Source organism: Bos grunniens, chromosome 2 (assembly GCF_055505025.1).
Source record: "Bos grunniens cultivar Pamir isolate PY7600 chromosome 2, Bosgru_T2T1.0, whole genome shotgun sequence".
Taxonomy (NCBI): Eukaryota; Metazoa; Chordata; class Mammalia; order Artiodactyla; family Bovidae; genus Bos; species Bos grunniens.
Window position 1 is genome coordinate 5,009,131 of NC_141166.1, and position 21,043 is coordinate 5,030,173.

At 52.1% G+C, this 21,043-nt stretch overlaps 1 protein-coding gene across 1 annotated transcript; it reads left to right on the top strand.

Annotated features, from left to right (window-relative positions):
• The first annotated feature begins 396 nt into the window (after positions 1-396).
• On the top strand, positions 397-20,906 carry PINK1 (PTEN induced kinase 1). Its single transcript, XM_086326280.1, has 8 exons — positions 397-820; positions 9,507-9,794; positions 11,200-11,300; positions 13,341-13,523; positions 14,049-14,212; positions 17,694-17,821; positions 18,158-18,394; positions 19,355-20,906. The coding sequence occupies exons 1-8, from the start codon at positions 425-427 to the stop codon at positions 19,622-19,624; spliced, it is 1,767 nt and encodes a 588-aa protein (XP_086182406.1). The 5' UTR covers positions 397-424; the 3' UTR covers positions 19,625-20,906.
• The last annotated feature ends 137 nt before the right edge of the window (positions 20,907-21,043 follow it).

A 21,043-nucleotide genomic window follows, 5' to 3' on the forward strand; every position in this document is an offset into this window, starting at 1 on the left:
CTGACACCGCATATGACCTGGGACCCTCACAGCCCTTCCGTGCCTGTTTTCTTATCTATAAAAACGACATTCCTATCTCATTGGTGGGAAATTTAATTAACAAATGTAGAGAGTCTGGCACAAGGGGGGTTACTCAATAAATATTCCCTCCTCAATGACGATGTCGCCAGAAGCAGCCAAGTTCACAGCCCTGACGTCCTTGAGAGGCCACCCCGCAGACGCTGCGGGCAAAAGTCTGAACAAAGTACGCGCCGGCAGGGACGGCCACAGCGCCCTCGCGCGTCCAGCCAGGAAACCGCCTGGGTGACGGCCCCGCCCACCGGAGCCCGCGCCCGCGCCCGCGCCGAGGCTCCGCCCCGAAGTTGAGGCGTTGTGTCAGGCGCCCCGGACGCCCGCAGGTCCCCAGGGACCGGGCGGCGACGCCATGGCGGTGCGACAGGCGCTGGGCCGGGGCCTGCAGCTGGGCCGAGCGCTGTTCCTGCGCTTCACGGCCAAGCCCGGCCCGGCCTACGGCTGGGGCCGGCCGGAGCGGCCCGGCCCCGCGGCGGGCTGGGGCCGCGGAGAGCGCCCGGGCCCGGCCGCGGGACGCGGCACGGAGCCGTGCAGGCTCGGGCTCGGGCTTCCCGGCCGCTACCGCTTCTTCCGCCAGTCGGTGGCCGGGCTGGCGGAGCGGCTCCAGCGGCAGTTCGTGGTGCGGGCCCGGGGCGGTGCGGGCCCTTGCGGCCGCGCTGTCTTTCTGGCCTTCGGGCTTGGGCTGGGCCTCATCGAGGAGAAGCAAGCGGAGGGCCGGCGGGCCGCCTCAGCCTGTGAGGAGATCCAGGTGAGTGTCGGCGGCGGGCGGGGCAGGGTCGGGGGCGGGGGGGGAGGATCGGGATGGGGCGGGGGCGGGGCCCCACTTTGGTGAGGGGCGGGGCCGGAGCCGGGATGGGGCGGGGCCAAGTGCGGGGGCGGGGCCCACTTGGGTGCGGGGCGGGGCCGGGGAGACCGAGCTGGGGCAGGAGCCGGGCTTGGGGCGGGGCTAAGTGTGGGAGCCGGGTCCGAGTTGGGGGCGGGGCGGAGCGGAGCGGGCTGCCTTCGGGCCTGGGGTCAAGATTTAGCTTGTTCAATCGCGCAGTCTTGTCCCACTCTCTGCGACCCCATGGACTGCAGCACGCCAGGCTTCCCTGTCCATCTTCAACTCCCAGAGCTTACTCAAACTCATGTCTGTCGCGTCGGTGATGCCATCCAACCATCTTCTCCTCTGCGTCCCCTTCTCCTCTTGCCTTCAATCTTTGCCAGCATCAGGGTCTTTTCAAATCAGCCAGTTCTTTGCATCAGGTGGCCAAAGTATTGGAGTTTCAGCTTCAGCATCAGTCCTTCCAATGAATACTCAGGACTGATTCTATTTATCTTGTAGCTGGGAATTCCTTGGCAATCACTGATTAAGGCTCATTTGTTACTGATCTCCTGGTACCAGGCCAGTACCTCACTTTGGTTTTACTATCTTCCCTTCCTCAAACGGGGGTTTCCAGGTAGCTCAATTGGTAAAGAATTCTCTTACAATACGAGAGACCCTGGTTCGATTCCTGGGTCCAGAAGATACACTGGAAAAGGGATAGGCTACGCACTCCAGTATTCTGGCCTGGAGAATTCCATGGACAGTCCATGGGGTCACAAAGAGTCAGACAGGACTGAGAGACTTTCACTTTCTCAAACTGCATGGTTTGAAAGATATACTAATTACATAGCTCCTGGACTTCCCTGGTGGCTCAGGCAGTAAAGTGTCTGCCTACAATGCAGGAGACCCTGGTTCGATCCCTGGGTTGGGAAGATCCCCTGGAGAAGGAAATGGCAACCCACTCCAGTACTCTTGCCTGGAAAATTCCATGGACGGAGGAGCCTGGTAGGCTACAGTTCATGGGGTCGCAGAGTCGGACACGACTGAGCGACTTCAATGTCAATGTCAATGTGTCTCCAAGGCCAATGACCTTCTGTAAATTTTCTAAAATTTAAGGACAGCTAAATCCTAACCCTTATATTCCAGAGGTAGTTGTCATCCCCAATATATGGATGAGGGAGGTGAAAAGTGAAGTAACTTGCTGAAGTCACAAGTCTGACTTTCACAGAACCTGTGTGTGCTGTTGTTAACCACTTGCCAGCCAGGCAGCCTCCACAGTTTAGCCAATTAGTGACATAGCTGAAGCCGCAGTAAAAACCCAAACAGCAGGAGAAAACAGCAGGCCTAGTTAACAACCTGTGTAGAGTTATCTGGGGTGACTAAAATGCTTAGTTCTTGGGCTTTTTAAGTGTTTTAAAGAGCTCAGAGGATTCTGTTTCTACTCAACCAAAATCTCTACTTCTCCAGAGAAACAGAAGGAATAGGATGTGTTTATTAAAAGGCAGCTTTATTTGAAGGAATTGGCTCTGCTGTTCTGGAGTCTGGCAAGTTCAGACTGCAGGGCAGACAGGCAGGCTGGACACCCGGGGAAGAAACATTGTTAAGTTCAAGTCTGAAGACCATCTGCTAGCACAGTTTCCTCCTCTTCAGGGAGGCCCTTCTTCCTGGGGTTGGGAACCATTCACTGCCTTAGTACAGCCCCTGCGTTTTACAGCTGAACGCTGAGGTGGTGCAAGGTGGGGTGATTTGCCCAAGGACACAGCTGGTTGAAGACCAAGCAGTGTTGGTCTTTAAGCTCCCATGTTTCCTGGCTTTCCGCCCAGGTCGTGTTACTCATCACCAGAGCGTCTCATGTCTACGCCCTGGCCCCTGTGAGGCAACAGGTGACACCTGGTCTAGGCCGCATTCTCTGCCCCTGTCTTTTGTTACAGCTCAGCTGGCAGAAGCCAAGGTGGCCAACTTGACAAACCCTACTTAAAATTACAGCGGGTGTTTCTAAACTGAGGAGCTAGATCCTCCTAGCTTACCATCTCCACATCCTTGCCTCACACTTCATTCTTCTGTGTCTTAAAATTTTTAATTAATTACAAATTAATTTTTTAAATTCTTGCATTTGACTTCTTTGGAAAGAAAATCAGAGTACCAGATTTGGCAACCCGTGTGCTAAAATTCTAATTCTAATGCTAATTCCATATGGTGTCATACTGGAGTAGACCAGACCAGTCCCTTTAGATGCATTTGGAAAGCATTTTGTTGGGGGAACCCTTTATAAAATAGGCCAAAGATATGAACATATATTTCACCAAGAGGAGATACAGATGCCAAATAAGGATAGTTGAATCATTAGGGAAATGCAAATTGAAAATACAATGTGGTATCTCTGCATACTTATTAGAGCAACTAACATTTTAAAAATAAGTGATAATAGCGAATGCTTGTGAGGATGCAGAGAAACTGGATCAATGGTGAAAATCTAAAATAGTACAGCCACTCTGGAAATTAGTCTGCAGTTTCTTACAAAACTAAACATACATTTATCATATGACCCAGCCATTGCAGTCTTGGGCGTTTACCCAGAGAATTGAAAATTTATGTTCACACAAAAACCTGTACCTGAGTAGCTGCTATGGGAAACAGTTCCCCCAAACATTAAAAATAGAATTATTGTATGATCCCAGCAATTCTACTTCTTGGTATATAGCCAAAAGAATTGAAAGCAGGGATTCTGAACAAATATTTGTACACCTATGTTCATAGCAGCATTATTCACAATAGTCAAAAGGTAGAAGCAACCCAAGTGGCCATCAATGGGTGTTAAATCTTGTACACCAGTATTTATGGCTGCATCCCTCATAATAGCAAAATACTAAAAACACAAACATCCTTTAGCTGGTGAATTGTTAAACAAACCCTGGTATATACAGTGGAATACTAATAATAAGGAATTACAAGGAATCAGCATTGATACAGGTAACAACTTCAGTGAACCTCAGGGGCATTATGCTTAGTGAAAAAAGTCAGTTCCAAATGGTTGCATCCTGTGATTCTATTTATATAACATTCTTGAAATGACAGAATGGTAGAGATGGGGAACAGGTCAGTGGTTGCCAGGGACGTGGTTGCATGGGGCATGGCGGGGGTGGTGCAAAAACAAAGAGGCAGCTCAAAGGGATTCTGTGATGGAGCAGGTCTGTATCTTGGTGATTACATGAATCTGTAGGTGGGGTGAAATCGCACAGAGCTACACCGCAGGGGCATGCACACGAGTGAATGCGGGTTAGAAAAGATGGTGAGAACTGGGTAAGATCTGCAGCCTCGTTGACAGTAGAGTGTGTCGTCACTTTCCTGGGTTTGATACTGTCCTAGTGCCTCGTGACGGAGAAGGCGATGGCACCCACCCCAGTCCTCCTGCCTGGAAAATCCCATGGACGGAGGAGCCTGGTGGGCTGCAGTCCCGGGTTTCTGGGAGTCGGACACGACTGAGCGACTTCACTTTCACTTTTCACTTTCCTGCATTGGAGAAGGAAATGGCAACCCACTCCAGTGTTCTTGCCTGGAGAATCTCAGGGACAGGGGAGCCTGGTGGGCTGCCGTCTATGGGGTCGCACAGAGTCGGACACGACTGAAGCGACTTAGCAGCAGCAGCAGTGCCTCGTGAGAGGTCAACTGGGGGAAACTGGGAGAAGGGCACACAGGACACTTTGTTGGGTTTTTTTTGGCAGCTTCCTGTAAGTCTATATTTATTTCAAAATAAAGCTTTAAAAATTTTATCTCATCCTCAAAACTATGGTTGACTGAGGATTACACGATGCTTCTTTGGCTCCACAGAATTTAGAAACTGGTTGGCAAGGCAAGACAGACTTTCATTTTTAAAAAAAATTAAAAGTTCTCATGCGAAGTGTTTTAGCTTATAGACTCCCAGTGCTTTAGGAATCTTCCAGAAGGAAAGACTACTGCGGGCTGAGTGGTCAGCACTTGTTATAGGGGAAGCAGGAGCTTGAGTTGGGACTTGATGGATGAGTAGGGATGAACAGGCAGAGCAAAGACAGTATTTCAGGGGGCAAGGGGAGGGGAAGAGTTTGAGCAAAGGTTCAGGGAGAGGCATGTGAGAGACCAGTATGGGCAGTGCAGACCAGCCTGCAAAACAGTTTTCATATATAGGAAGTGTCAGGACAAGGCACTGAGTAATGCATAAGTTGGGTTCTTTTTTTTCGGTGGTGGTGCTGGTCTTTCTCGCTGCGTGCGGGGCTAGTCTTTGTTGCAGTGCACAGGCTTCTCATTGTGGTGACTGCTCTTGTCGCGGAGCAGGGCTCCAGGGCGCACAGGTTCAGTGGTTGCAGTACACAGGCTCAGGAGTTGTGGGGCACAGGCTTAGTTGCTCTGAGGCTTGTGGAGTCTTCCCGGATCAGGGATCAAACCCATGTCCCCTGCACTGGCAGGCAGATTCTTATCCACTGGACCACCAGGGAAGCCCATCAGTTAGGTTCTGCTGCAACATTTGAAAGCAATGGGCTTTCACTGGACTCAGAAGCAGGTAAGGAAGGACATGAGTGGGAAAGTCTGGAGGCGAGTGACTAGCCATAGAAAGGGAGGGATCAGCAGATGAGATGGGATTTGAGGAGGAAGGTAGAGTTTGGGCAACTGGCGGAATGATGTCACCTGCCTGAAGTAGGCAAGAATACCAATTTGGGGGAAATGGCCTCTTTCCCCGTGCACCCCCACCTACACTTCCATCTAATTCCATCAGAACTCTTGTACTCTTTGTCTCCTTTCTGTAAACAAAATGGCCCCCCAGCTTCCTAAGAGGCAGAAACAGGGAGACAGGTGTATGGTCAGGCCACTCAAGATGGCGGTTCTCTTGCTCTCTGTATATCCCCTGTGGGACCGGTCCCTGCTTCAGCTACATCCTCCTCACAGGAACATGCTTGCCCCCTGCCCCAGCTATGGTTGTTTTCAGCTTTGGGCCAGAGCAGCTCCACCTGCTAGTTTATTAACAACATACTGACCAGAGACATTAATAATATGTCTTTTGTTACCTAATCGTTATTGACCAGAGTCGTCTTTTAATATTCACTTATATAAAAATCGCTGGCCCCAGTTGTTAGTTTCTGCAAAAATCCCCCAATTGATAATATGTTCAAGGGAAACATCTGTCCTCGTGATGGTCGTTAACCTGAGGGGCTGTGAGGGACATGCCCCAGCCACCGGTTTCCCTGGTAACTAATGAGCCAACCTGACTTCAATTCCTTCTGTAAATAGCAGCACTCCCCTCCACCCGACTCCCTGCCCAGTAGTGAAGATTGCTGCCGGGTCCTGCCTGCTGCACATGGTGGGGTGTTGCTCGAGGACCTTTTTCTGTAGACATGTAAGGTTCTCTGTCACTGTCTCCGGGCTTTTGCTTGGGTCATCTGAAGGCTGGGCAACTACAAGGCTTGCGGGCCTTTGGGGTACAACCTAACAATTGGTGAGCCAGCCAAGAAAGCTCCTGTAAATACCAAGATGTTGGGAAAGGACAGGGAGCTTGGTTGGGGAAAGGAAAGCTTTTGGGGAAATCCCAGGGTGGTCGCCCACCAGCTGTGGCCCCTGTGACAGCTGACTACCGTGAGAGCCGTCTTTCTCGCCCATTATGCTGATGCTTTCCTGTTAACCTTGGGGTCTCTTTCTTGTTTACATGTAGCAGCCCCGTGCTCATGGGTCATCTGATCGCACAGGGATGGCTGATGAATTCAGACAGAATGCAAGGACCTGGATTGTCTGTGAAATACAGGCACACCCCTGACCCACCCCCCCAAGCAATGTAGACTCAGGTTTAGGGTTTTAACTCAGGGACAGGCTTGTGAACTGGACATGGCCAGTTTCTTGCAAAGGCTTGTTTGGGGCCTGTGGCAATGGCAAAACGATTAAAGCATACCCTTGGGCTTCTGGTCCCAGCTTTGAAAGGGAGCTGAGCAACGATAGTAGTGTGATGGAACAGCAGTGATATGCAGCCTACGATGCATTACAGCTGATGGAAGACGTTACAAAAGGCCTATCTGTGTTTTCGAGTGACACCAAAAACCCACCTTACCAGCCACAAAGTTCAGAAATGGACCAAAAAAACAAATAACATACACTGGCATGTCCATCTACCTTACAGCTCCACTGCACCTGGGCTTCTGGGACTGATGAAAGCGAAAGCGACGGTCGCTCAGTCGTGTCCAACTCTTTGTGACTCCATGGGCTATACAGTCCATGGAATTCTCGAGGCCAGAATACTGGAGTAGGTAGCCTTTCCCTTCTCCAGGGGATCTTCCCAGCTCAGTGTTCAGACCCAGATCTCCCACATTGCAAGTAGATTCTTTACCAGCTGAGCCACAAAGGAAGCCCAAAAATACTGGCGTGGGTAGCCTATTTCTTCTCTAGCGGATCTTCCCAACCCAGGAATCGAACCAGGGTTACCTGCATTGCAGGCGGATTCTTTATCAGCTGAGCTGTGAGGGAAGCCCAGTGGGCGGGATAAAGGAACTCTTTCAGCAACAGTTGAGATGTGAAACCCACTCTCTCACCGTGTGACCACGTGTGACCCAGGAGGCTAACCCCAGACCTACCAGCTATAACTGAACGTCCCAGGAGTGACCGTCCCCCTGCCTCTGCCACATTAACCCAGAGGCCACTTGTCCACACCCTCTAAGTTCAGCTGTTGATTGCCAAAGGACCACTGCCAGCTGTGGGCTGGGGCAGTAACTCACAGGTTGGTCCTCGCCACAGGACCGCCCCCCGGGGAAATATAAAGCGGTCCGGGACTGGCAGATAAGACCCTCGTGGTTTGGGCTTGCCACCCTGTGGGGCAGGGGATTAGAAAGGGGTTTGCAGATCTCACCTTCTTACAGATCTTCTACCCAGCTCTACCTAAGACTACTTAAAGGAATTAGTCTGGGCCTCTACTGGAGAAAGGCACCATTCTGTTAACCCTGGGGTCTGTCACACCGCCTCTCTCGGACTGGCATTGGCTGTGGGGACTGAAAGTGGACCGGCGGTGTGGTCCCACCGGCTGGCCAGGACGAAAACCACAGGATGGGTGGGCTCTCACAATGCTGGTACTACTTGTATTTTGCCTAGTGGTCACGACCTTCCCTATATTATGTAAATGTAAACATCCTACATTTTGTCCCTTATCTGAGCAGAGAGCATCTGTCCAGTGACTGGGCGACCATGGTGGCCTAACTGTGAGATGAGTCTGGGAATTTCCCTGATGGTCCAGTGGTTAAGAATCCGCCTTCTGGTGCAGGGGACGTGGGTTACATCCCTGGTCAAGGAACTAAAATCCCACATGCCATGCAGTGAAGCTCCTGTGGCCAAACTAAAGAAGCCAGCACCAAAGACCAGCATGCTGCAGCAAAGACCAGCACAGCCAAAAAAATGAAAAGCCTATAGAGATGAGTCTGACCAGCGGGTCTCCAGCAAGATGCTCAGTCCTCCTGCGTCCCTGGGCCCCTCCAGACTCTGAGCTGCTGGGGTCCGTATTGCATCTGTGGTGTTTGGTTGCAGCGCACCTCTGCATACCTGACCCCAGGGACGTCACGGGGGAGGGCTGGACCAAGACTGTAAGGGCCGCGCAGGGTCTGTGGGAGTGGAGTGTGTGGTCTGGGCGCTCAAGATGGCCTCTCTCTTGCTCTCTGTTAATCCCCTGCTGGACCTACAGGTCCAGGGAGCTGGACCAGTGCCTGCTCCCCTACAGCCTCCTCACAGGAGGTGTTTGCCCCCTGCCCCAGCTATGGTTGCTCTAAGCCTTAGGCCAGAACCACTCCACCTGCTGGTGTATTAAAGGGAAACATCTGCCCTGGTGATGGTCATGAACCTGCCGGTTTCCCTGGTAACTAATGAGCCAACCTGACCAGTTCCCCTTGTGAATGGTAGCTGCCTCCTCCCCAGAGGAGCCAAGATTGCTGTCAGGTCCTTCCTGCTGTCTGCCACACACACTGGGATGCTGCTCCAGGACCCCCTGCTGCAGACATATAAGATTCCCCATCCAGTAAACCATGGATGGCATTGTCACTGACTCCAAGCTCCGTCATCAGCCATCTGGAGGCTGGCCATCTACAGGACCTGCAGGTCCTCGGGGTTCAGGCCAACAACAGGACCCGATGACTGGCTCCAGGGAGCCTCCTGATTTTCAGCCCCTTGCTTGCAAGAGCAGCCCGAGGTCATTCACAAGCGGGAGGGGTGGCTGTGACCACATGCTCCTGCCCGTCCACAGCTCTTGGTAACCGTCCAGTAGCTGCCTGCCGAGGCCTTTGCAGAAAGAACCATCTCCATAATCAGACACCTCCAAGATTGTGCTGGTAGCCTGACAGGCAGCAAAGGAGCAGTGTGCCAGCTGCAGAACTGGGGAATTGTGACCTCTTAACTCACACAGTGTTCTGTGTTGGACTGTCGCGGTGACTGCCATGAAGTGGCAGTTTGAGAACCACTCTGAATAAGGAGAGAACAGAGGCTGGCTCGAGCCCAGGACCAACAGTAGCACCCAGTTTGGTTGTTTTATTAGCACTCGATCTGCCAGTGGAGATTTGGCCTCGCTGTACCACTCTATCCCTTCACTGAAGCCTCACGGGGCTGCCGAGCTCATGGTGCCTGCTGGTTTTCTTCACAGGCAATTTTCACCCAGAAAAACAAGCTGCTCCCAGACCCACTGGACACCCGACGCTGGCAGGGTTTCCGGCTGGAGGAGTATCTGATCGGGCAGTCCATTGGCAAGGGCTGCAGTGCCGCCGTCTATGAGGCCACCATGCCTGTGTTGCCCCAGAACCTGGAGGAGGCAGAGAGCCTGGGCCAGCTTCTTCCAGGGAAGGGCCCAGAGATCCTTTCACGAGGAGAGGAGGCGCCAGCCCCACGGGCCCCGGCCTTCCCCTTGGCCATCAAGATGATGTGGAACATCTCGGTAAGAGTGGGGCCTTCCATCTCTAAAGTCATCCTTTTTCAAAATCCCCTTCTTGTTGGGCGGGTAACCAGATGGCACTTTCTCCCAGGAAGTAAATAGGAACCAGAAGATTCTCCACAGGACAGGTGCCTCACGCTCTCGTGCGGCAGTCTGAAGCGGTGTTACAGTCTTAGAGTGTAGCCTGCCCACGCGTCACCTGAGGTCAGGTTAGAAGGCAGGTTCTGAGCGCCGGTGTGGGGTGGAGCCCGAGGTCCCGCCTCCCTAATGGGCTCCCAGGCCACTGGGCTGTGAGCCACACTGAGTGGCGAGGGCCCGGGGCGTCTGGGCGGATGAGCGCATTTCAGGGCTGCAGTGTGCTCTGTCCTCTCGCTCCCTGACCTGCTCGTGGGGAAGGAGGAGCCACGTGCCTTCCTCTGAGCTCGCCTCCCACCACACTCCAGACCCAAGACTGATGTGCCAGCTCTCTGCTCTTAACCCTTGCAGAACTCAAGACTTTGGCAAGTTGAGTATTTTTCCCACCCAAAAACAAAGATTTTTGTCCATTTAGAGTAGTTTCTGTATCTTGCCATTACATGGTGGGAGGAGGGTTAGGAAATTCATCGAGACTTGATGGTATTTTCTGCTGCCCAGAGCCTCTCTCCAAGGCTGAGGGGGACACAGCCACATAGCTCATGCTGGGCCCTGAAGGATGTGGTTTGTGCCTTGATTTGGGGAATGAAGCTTGTTAGACTGTGCTTCCATGCTGGGCTGTTAGCTAACAAGTAGCCAACCCCTCACCCCACGCCCACTGCCAGGAAACATCCAGTCTTAACATCAAAACTCCCACTGGTTGGGGCATGACAGCAAATGCATTCACAAAAGCTAAAAGACTTAATTCTTAAAGGATTCTTTATAGGTGTCGCCAGTCCTGAGAGCTGTTCATAATGAAATGAGGAAAATACGGGGCTTTTCCTCATTGTTTGTTGCTTTTTGCTGGTTGATAGAGGGCTGTTCTGTGATTCAGTGCGAGTTTATCCAGGGTGGGCTTGTCGGGCTCAGCCTGTCTGCTGAAGGGAGCCTTCATGGGTGAGTGTTCGTGCTCGGTGGTCAGGTCTGAGCCTGGTGGTGCCCGGAGGCCTCTGTGGCAGGAAGAGGAGCCCCTGCCGTGGTCGTCTCGACATCTCCTCCGGCCCTGGGAACCTGAGCTGCCGAGAGTTTGAGGCGTGGGCAGCATCCTCTGGGTTGGCATGAATGGCACCTCTGCCTCCTTTCTCCCTGGAGAAACTAGGCTTGGCTTGCAACTCAGAGAGGTTATGAGCTTGAAAGTCAAAGCCAGTTCCAGGCAGTAGTTGTCCTGCTCCAGATTACAAGGAGGGCCTGGGCTTCTTGGACCCGTGTAATTCTGGACCTGTTATGGATGTTCCAGGCAGGCTCATCCAGCGAAGCCATCTTTAGCACAATGAGCCAGGAGCTGGTCCCAGCCAGTCGAGTGGCCTTGGCCGGGGAGTATGGAGCGGTCACTCACAGGTAAGCAGCCATCTGCCCCACCTCGCCCCGCCACGGAGCAGCACCCACACCTGTGCCCTCCGCACAGCGTCTGACGCGACACACACACCCCCACAGACACAATAAACGCCCACTGAACAGTGTAGTCAGTGATGGGCTTTCAGTTGGGGGATAATTGTGAAAGACTGTAGTCTGACCCCAGCTGGAGATGCAGGTGGCTGACTCACGCTGGAGCAGGGAGAGAAGACCACCTAAAACCATCCTTCATCCTTCTGAACTAGGCGGATCTGGTTTATGACTCCTAAGTAATTCTCAGGTAGAGCACCCCAATTTTGCACGAATTGAATTCTGTCTGTCCCCAGCAGAGGTTAACACTCACTTTACAACTAACTGCCATGACCTGATGGTGCCAAGAGATTTTTTTAGTGGCCTTCCCCAAGAGTATCTTTGTGGCAGAGGCGCCTGAGAAGTGGCAGCAGATTCCAGTGTGGTCAGTGCTGGTCCGACCCCCGTCAGGCCTCCTGTCAGGATCGTTCTCCGTTCAAACACACACACCCCTCCCGGTGCGGCCACGCGCTTCCCTGGGTTTGCTGACAGCCGTGCAGCATGTTGCTGCTGTGGCGCCAACAGCCTTGTGCCGGGATCGTCGTTCTCCCAGAGGCTCTAATGGCCCAGGCCGGAATGATGCTCTGATGCCTTTGATCACCTAAGACAGGGGCCCGTTTGGACGAACCCCAGAGGAGCTGTTGGAGCCACTCACAGCCTGGCTCAAAGCTCGGACCTGAGGCAGCTCGGAGGACAGGCTGGGCGTGGGGCTCTCCCTGTTGCCTCGATGTCTCTGGGCTTCTGCTCCATCCGCCTCTCTCTGCCACCCTGCATCCTCATTTCCTGCCCGTAGGAATACTTCCGGCTTCCCTCAGGCCTCGTGGCACTGTTAAAAAGCAAACTCCTGTGCCTGACGTACAGTGAGGCCAAACAATACCAAAATGCCAGAGTTTGGAACAGAGAAAGGTTTATTACAGGACCATGGAAGGAGATGGGTGGCTCATGGCCCCCAAATGTCAAATTCCCCAAAGAGTTTCAGCAAAGCATTTTTAAAGGGCACATAAGGGAGAGAGGTGTCCCAGGGTATGTAACCGGCTCGTGCACAAATCTCCGGTAGATGGTGAGGTGACAGGGCAGTGTCACAGTGGTTAACAGCCTCAGTCCTCAGGCTCCAGGAGGTCTGCGGGCTATCTGCTCATGGTCATCAAGTGGTTACCATCTTCATTTGGTGGGGGTTTTTACATTTGTAAAACAGCTCAGCGAACTCAAGCGCGTTACAGCATCCTTTCAACACCTCAGCTCCATTTCCTATGCAGTTACTGCCGAGTTTTTCCTCACACTCCACAGAGAGCCTCTCCCCTTTTCCTGCCAAGCATCGGGTCTCAGACATGACTTCAGGCCCTTGGTTGCCCTTGGGTCAGGTGCGCACGCTTAGGCCTGGCAGCTCTGGGCAGGGGCGGGGCCACACCCAGTGGGCAGTCCTACAGCCTCTGTGTCTGAGCAGGGTGGTGGGATGGGGCTCCCGGAGCAGCAGAGGCCTGGGCAGAGCACCTGACGTGCGGGGGAATCGCTTCTACAAACTGCCTCTGTGTCGGTTCACTCAGAGGCTGACTGAGCTTGTGCCAGGTGTTAAGCTAGGGCCGGACCAGGGAGGTTCTGGGTCCTGTTATCCACCTTACAGGGTATGGTACTACTATATTCCCCTTTTGCATTTGAGACTGAGCCAAGAGACATTAAGCAGTGTGGCCAAGGACTTGGAGTGGCAGGCGTGGGGTTCAAGCCCAGGCAGCCCACTTCCAGGGCCTCTGGCCCCGTGCTCTTCCTCGTGGGATGGACGGGGTCACCAGTGTGATGAGTCACCGCGGCTTCCCTTCCAGCACCCCGCTCTGCACCTGGCACACACTTGGTATAGATATGGGTGGAGATGAATGTCAGTGTTGATTGTGGCCTCAGACTGTTGTATCCCAAGTGTCGTATCTGCTGCTCCCTCACGTTTGTCCCACCCGGCTGAAACAGAAGACCCAAGGGAGGTCCCAAGCAGCTGGCCCCGCACCCCAACATCATCCGGGTCTTGCGAGCCTTCACCTCGTCGGTGCCGCTGCTGCCAGGGGCCCTGGTCGACTACCCGGACGTGCTGCCCCCGCGTCTTCACCCCGCAGGCCTGGGCCATGGGCGGACTCTCTTCCTCGTCATGAAGAAGTGAGTGGCGGGACCTGGAGTGAGTGGGAGCTGGTCGCTGCCTCCAAGAGCCTGGGATCACAGGCCAGAGGATCCTCTCTCTTTGGGAGACAAGGGCAGGCTGAGGGCATGTGTCTCCCCTGGAGCGCAGTTTCCCTTTGGGACGGCCTTCCAGGCAAACAGAAGTGCATGTTCAGTCAGGTCATACTTCCCATCTAGTGCTCTTAGGACCTTTGACCGTAGCCCCCTGTATGCTCACCTTTCTCCTGCGTTGTTTTTTTTTTTTTAAACATAGACTCTTCTCCTTTCCTCCATCTCTGTGCCCCTGGCATTGCTGTGTGAGTGTTTTAAGGAAACGAGCAGCTGTCCTGTAACTTCTAACATGTGAGGCCCTAGCTCTTACTTCCTAATTCCAGGATGGTGGATAGAAACAGAACAGCTACTTAGGGAGCAAAGGAGTCAGGAGAAAGGCCATCATCCTAACAGGAAGTAAGGTGCTCGGGATGCTAGGCGCGTGATGACTGGCCCTGTTGTGCTCTCCACCAGCTACCCATGTACCCTGCGCCAGTACCTTCGCGGGAACACCCCGAGTCCCCGGCTGGCCACTGTGATGACTCTGCAGCTCTTGGAAGGGGTGGATCACCTGGTCCAGCAGGGCGTCGCGCACAGAGACTTGAAGTCCGACAACATCCTGGTGGAACTGGATGCAGGTAGCTGCCCGCCCCGCCCCGAGCTGTCCAGGGTGGCCTGCACTTCAGGCTTGGGGACATTTGGGGCCTTCAGGTCTTTTCTGGTTTCTATGTTCTAAGTTGTGTCTTAGCTCTGCCCACAGAGATAAGCACTCTCTCCTTCAAGATGGATGGTTTTGTTCTTGTTTTGGTCTTTGTATTGTAAGAATATCTTCAGCAAGTACTGCTTGAATGTCAGCCCAGCTGCCTCTGGCAATGAGCTCCCCATCATTGGAAGCATTCAAGCAAAGCTGGGTGGCTACTTGCCTGGGGGTTCTGTAAAGGAGAGTCATTGTTTTGTTCTTGTTGTTTAGTTGCTAACTCATGTCTGACTCTCTGCAATCCCTTGGATTAGCCCACCAGGCTCCTCTGTCCATGGGATTTCCCAGGCAAGAATACTGGAGTGGGTTGCCTTTTCCTTCTTCAGGGGATCTTCTTGACCCAGGGATCGAACTTCTGTTCCCTGCAATACAGGCGGATTCTCTCATATGGTCAATTTTGAACTAAAAAGATTTAGGATAATTCAATATGCAATTAAATTCTAGAGGAACTGGCTTTTAAAGGAAGTCTGCATGAATCCTTTTCCAGATAACTAATTGATAATGCGCTGATTTTATCCAGTTCTTGGCTAAGGGACCTTGATTTCCTGGAGGCATGTCTGTATTTGTGTTGCTGGTCCCACTCAGATCTCTGGTGAGTGGGCAGCTGTCCAGGCCTTGCTGGCCTGTGTTCCTGGGTCAGCATGTCCTGAGAGTGGCTTTTGTTGTTGTTCAGTCACTCAGTCATGTCCAACTCTTTGTGACCCCATGGACTGCAGCACGCCAGGCCTCCCTGTCCATCACCAACTCCTGGAGCTTACTCAAACTCATGTCCATCGAGTCGGTGATGCCATCCAACCATCTCATCTTCTGTCATCCCCTTCTCCTCCCACCTTCAATCTTTCCCAGCATCAGGGTCTTTTCTAATGAGTCAGTTCTTCGCATCAGGTGGCCAAAGTATTGGCACTTTAGCATCAGTCCTTACAATGAATATTCAGGACTGATTTCCTTTAGGATGGACTGGTTGGATCTCCTTGCAGTCCAAGGGACTCTCATGAGTCCTCTCCAACACCACAGTTCAAAAGCATCAATTCTTCGGTGTTCAGCTGCCGGGGTCCAGCCCCAGCTGATCCAGGGAGTTCGAAGGGGAGACAGCGTCGGCGATTACCCTTGGCTTTAATTAAATACTAATCAAAGATATAAAGAGTAATAGAATGAGGATAGCTCAGTAGGAAAATTCAGCAGAGAAAAGAGGCTGAGTAGCTTGGTTTACACGGAAAATCAATATAACCTGTGACATCAGGTTAGCTCTGACCACGGAGGCCTCAGGTGCCCTCTCGAATAGCAGAGGGTGCCCTACCTTAGGCACCTTCTCGAGTGGGTCTTAGAAGCCCAGGCAAATAAGTGGTCGCAGAGGACCTCCGCACTCCAGATGGAAACTCAGCCAGAGGTTGAGAGAAAGAATGACATGGGGAGACCAAGCTTCGGTGAACAAGGCCCATAGCTTTATTTTCAACAAGGACTTATATACCCTAAGTTGCACATAGAGGATAATAGGGGATGTGAAATCATGCAAAGTCAGCAGTCTTTGATACTTATCGAAACCAGGGTTTCTTTTCTGCAAATTTATTGTATACAAATGGTTTAGGTGATTTACATCATCTTCTGGCCAGAAGGCCTATTAACATTTTATGACTCTGACAAAGGTTTGTCAACCGTAAGACTTATTTTCTCTAAGAGTAGTTATTTTCAAGTTTGGTGCCATCCTCTGAAGGTGCTAGATAAAGTTGCATTCCTATAGGGCCGAGGTGCAGTGGGTTTACAACAAAGGAAAGAATGTATTACCTTAAGGGTCTAAAGTTGCTAACACCAAGGCCACTACTTATTTTCTCTACATACAACTATATTAATTAATACACATTCAAGGATGCAACACAGGGGATGTGGAAACTTGGCAGCAAGCATTGGCTCATCAATGAAATCTTTTACTAGTTTTATTCTGACAGCTTCTAACTCTAAGAGGCTCTAAGCTATTTGAATATCTTAGGCTTCCCGTGCCTCTCGCGGCTGGGAGACTAAACAATCGTATGCATAGCTGTAGGAGTCCGGGTAAACTTGTCAGGTAAGTTAGAGAGCTATCTGAGGGGTTTAGATTTAAACACTCCTATTATGCCCAGGAACTTTATTAACTGGAGCTGTAAGTTAACTCCTTTTCAGAGAGAGCGAGATGGTGGTGGGGGACAGCCCCCCGTAAAGTCAGAGGTGAGAGCACAAAGCAGTAAAGTAGGCAGACTCTGGTTTTGGGGGTAGATGCTCGAGAATATCCAGGGGGACTCCTGAGGCTCGATCCCCCCTTTGCGTATGCTGAGCCTCCTTCCTCATGACCTTTGCCATGGGCAGAGTTCCTCACGCTGGCTCCCGGCATTCAGCCTTCTTTATGGTCAAACTCTCACATTCATACATGACTACTGGAAAAACCATAGCTTTGACTATATGGACATTTGTTGGCAAAGTAATATCTCTGCTTTTTAATACCCTCTCTGGGTTTGTCATAGCTGTTCTTCCAAGGAGCAAGCATCTTTTTATTGCATGGCTGCAGTCAACATCTGCAGTGATTTTGAAGCCCAAGAAAATAAAGCCTGTCACGGTTTCCATTGTTTCCCCATCTGTTTGCAGGAAGTGATGGGACCAGATGCCATGATCTTAGTTTTCTGAATGTTGAGTTTTAAGGCAGCTTTTTCACTCTCTTCTTTTACCTTCATCAAGAGGCTCTTTAGTTCTTCTTCACTTTCTGCCATAAGGGTGGTTTCATCTGCATATCTGAGGTTATTGATATTTCTTCCAACAGTCTTGATTCCAGCTTGTGCTTCATCCAGCTTGGCATTTCGCATGATGTACTCTGCATGTAAGTTAAATAAGCACAGTAACAATATACAGCCTTGATGTACTCCTCTCCCAATTTTGAATCATTCTGTTGTTCCGTGTCTGGTTCTCACTGTTGCTTCTTGACCTGCATACAGGTTTCTCAGGAGGCAGGTCAGGTGGTCTGGTATTCCCATCTCTTGAAGAATTTTCCACAGTTTGTTGTGATCCACACAGTCAAAGGCGTTAGTGTAGTCAGTGAAGCAGATGTTTTTCTGGAATCCTCTTGCTTTCTTAGTGATCCAACAGATGTTGGCAATTTGATCTCTGGTTCCTCTGCCTTTTCAAATCTAGCTTGAACATCTGGAAGTTCTCAGTTGACTTACTGTTGAAGCCTCACTTGGAGAATTTTGGCATTACGTTGCTAGCATGTGAAATGAGTTGTGCAGTCGTTTGTTCCTGGGTCAGCGTGTTCTGAGGGTGGCTTTAGTGGAGGTATCGGAGGGCCTCGAGGTGCAGGGAGGGGAGGAGATGGCCTCTTACATCTGCGCGTCTCCCCACAGATGGCTGCCCCTGGTTGGTGATCACAGACTTTGGCTGCTGCCTGGCTGATGAGCGTGTCGGCCTGCAGTTGCCTTTCCCCAGCTGGTACGTGGACCGCGGCGGGAATGGCTGCCTGATGGCTCCCGAGGTGAGTCCCACTGAGTGTATCATGTGCCACCAGCAGAGCCTCTCCCACCAGGTTTCCTCCCTGTTTACTCAACACTTCCATCTTTTCTGACCCATAATTTATCAGAAGTCCCTTCCCTGTCTCTTCGCCTGGAACTGATGTCCCAGGAGAGATGAGTTTTGTCAGCCTGAAGTAGGCAGCCTGAGCACATTTGCTTGGATCTGAGCTACAGTTCATTTCAATTCTGGGTTCCTTGGGACAGAGTCCAGACTAGTGCATGAATCGGGTGCCGTGCAGGAGCACAAATAGGTTTCAAGTACCAGCAGCGTGACTGTTCACTTGTTGCTTTCCGAGCAGGTGTCCACGGCCTGCCCGGGCCCCAGGGCAGTGATCGACTACAGCAAGGCGGATGCCTGGGCGGTGGGCGCACTCGCCTACGAAATCTTCGGGCTCCCCAATCCCTTTTACGGCCAGGGCAGGGCCCACCTTGAAAGCCGCAGTTACCAGGAGGCTCAGCTGCCAGCACTGCCTGAGTGGGTGCCGCGGGACATGAGGTGCCTGGTGAGGTCGCTGCTGCAGCGGGAGGTCTGCAAGGTGAGGTGGTTCAGGTTTACGGGGGTGTGTGGATGGGAACCTCAGGTCGCGTTCCAGAGTAAAGGGCAGGGCTGGGCAGGCACTGGAGTGAAAAACGGCTCCTCTGTCTTACAGAGGTGATGGCCACGTACAGAACACACAGCAGGCTGGAATACAGATAGGAGCAGGGGGCTGGCCACCAAGCTTGGAGTCAGGATTCCAGCAGTCAACTCCTCTTGGCTTTAGCTGCTTAAAGTTACTCAGAGGGAAAGAGATGCAGTTTTAAGACATGTTTAATGAAGATACAGAATCAGCTGAGATCTAGCCAGACAGATAGGATGAACTCTCCTGAGAGATCTGGACATTTTGAAATTACTCCAAAGGCTAACATATTTGAAACCTTAACAGGAGTGGCAGGGCCAGTGCGGGTGGCATGTGGAGTGGAAAAAGCACAGACAGAGCAGGGCTCAAAGTCCCGCCTACCGCTTGCCCCTCACCATGTGCAGCAGGCTGTCACATAGCGTGCGCTGCCGTCATGAAGTCAGGACAACTCCCCTCACCCCAGACACAGCTCCTGGGCCTTCAAGGCCTTGGACTGTGAAGGACTTCCCTGACAGTCCAGTGGTGGCCTCCCAAGATTCCAATGCAGGGGACACAGGTTCGATCCCTGGTTGGGGAACTAAGATCACATATGCCATGCTGCATGGTGAAAAAATCTTAATAAAAAAAAAGGCCCAGGATGGGGAGGCTATTCCAACAATGTCCCCTACCCCACCCCGCCCCAAATTTCATACCCATGTGAAAGCCTGGGGCGTGGGTAGAATTGGCCAGTGTGTGTGCAGAGTACTGCAGGAGGGAAGGGTGAAGAGTATGCTCAGGGCCAAAGAAGGGAAGACCCTGAAACAGGCTGCACTAACAAAGTGGGCTGTGGGTGAAGACTGTCACAGGTGTTCTAAGCTCCGGCCCCCCTTCCTGTTGCAGAGGCCATCCGCCCGAGTGGCTGCTAATGTGCTTCATTTAAGCCTCTGGGGTGAACACACGCTCGCCCCAAAGAACCTGAAACTAGACAAGATGATTGCCTGGCTCCTCCAACAATCGGCCGCCACCCTGCTGGCCAACAGGCTGACGGAGAAGAACTGTGTGGAAACAAAAATGAAGATGCTATTTCTGGCCAACCTGGAGTATGAAGCGCTGAGCCAGGCGGCCCTCCTCCTCGACTCCTGGAGGGCAGCCCCGAGACAGCTGCTGTAGCTGGTGAATCACTAAAAGAACTTTCCAGCATCTGTGTCGTGATGGTCTGTGAACGCTGAGTGAGTGCCTCCTAGGTGAGGGGCGGGGGTCAGGAGGAAGGACGGCACGGCGAGGGCGAGTCAGCCAAGAGAAGGCCTCAGGTTTGGCAGATGAAGGAGCAGCTCGAGGTCACGGTCTAGCCACTAACTCGCTCTAGCTGTGTGGCTTTGTCTAGCTGTGTGATTCTGATGCATCGTCCAAGTTCTCTTACCTGTGAAATGAAGACACCGCTCTCGAGAGAGGTCAGCAAACTTCTGTCGAGGGCCGGTGCTCAGGCTGTCGCAGCTGCTCAGCTCTGCCATCGTGGTGCAAAGACAGCCTTCAATGTGTGAACAAGTTCAGCTTCACTTAGGGACCCCGAGATTTGGAATTTCCTGTGTCACTATTTACTCTTTAATTTTTTCAACCACTTAAAAGGTAAAAACCATTTTTAGCTTGCAGGCCTGCAAAAATCAGGCAGCAAGCCAGACCGGCCCACAGACCAAGTTTGCCAACCCCTCGTCTAGATGACCGCAAAGGGCCTAACCCTCAAGAGAAATGCTAGCCAATTACCAGGCTCCTTTGTGTTTCGGCGCTGACCACGTGACCAGCCCTGGGCACACAGATCCAAAGGATGGGCTCTGTCCCAGGCGAGAGGCTGCTCGGGCGTAAACCACTGACCAGAGTCCTGTCCTCCTAGACCTCTGAAAAGTCAGTGGCCGAGCGGGTCTGTTAGGTGAGGCTGAGCTGAGGGAGGTCAGACCTGTGTTGTGGCCAGAGTTCACGCAGGTCAGGATAGTCAGGTGTCAGAGTGAACAGCCTGTGAGTGAGGCCCGAGACGGGAGCCACTGCCGTCAGTCAGTCATCTGTCCCGGAGCAGCCCGGGGTGCTGGTAACAAGCATCGCCGTGGAGCTCGTGCAGCCGCTGACTTGAGTCCAGCAGAGCGCCGGTGATTAATGACATGGAGATTAGCAGTGCAGTGTTCTGAACTTGCTGACTGTCCCTTCTGACTAGCATTTCTTACAGGAACTGTGACGAATTAAATGCATGTTGACAACTGCAAAATATGTAAGTGCCTCAAATGGAATACTTGGCTTTTAAGAGTAATCCTCACACTATAAAGACAATCATACTGGAGACGGAATCATACAACTTTACGTGTGCTTTTTAGGAACACAGCTAGGGCCTAAAGCAAGTTGAATATGCTGTAAGGTTCTTTTCAACCAAGCAGTTCTATAATTCTATTAAAGTCAAGTGCTGTTACCCTAGCTTTCCCATCTCTGTGATGTCCCCACTGGCCTTTATTAACCTTACTTCACTCCCCTTGACATTCAGCAGCTGTGTCATTTCCAGACTTCAGCAAAACTAAAAAGGGCCACTTACTACTTTGTACCCGTCAT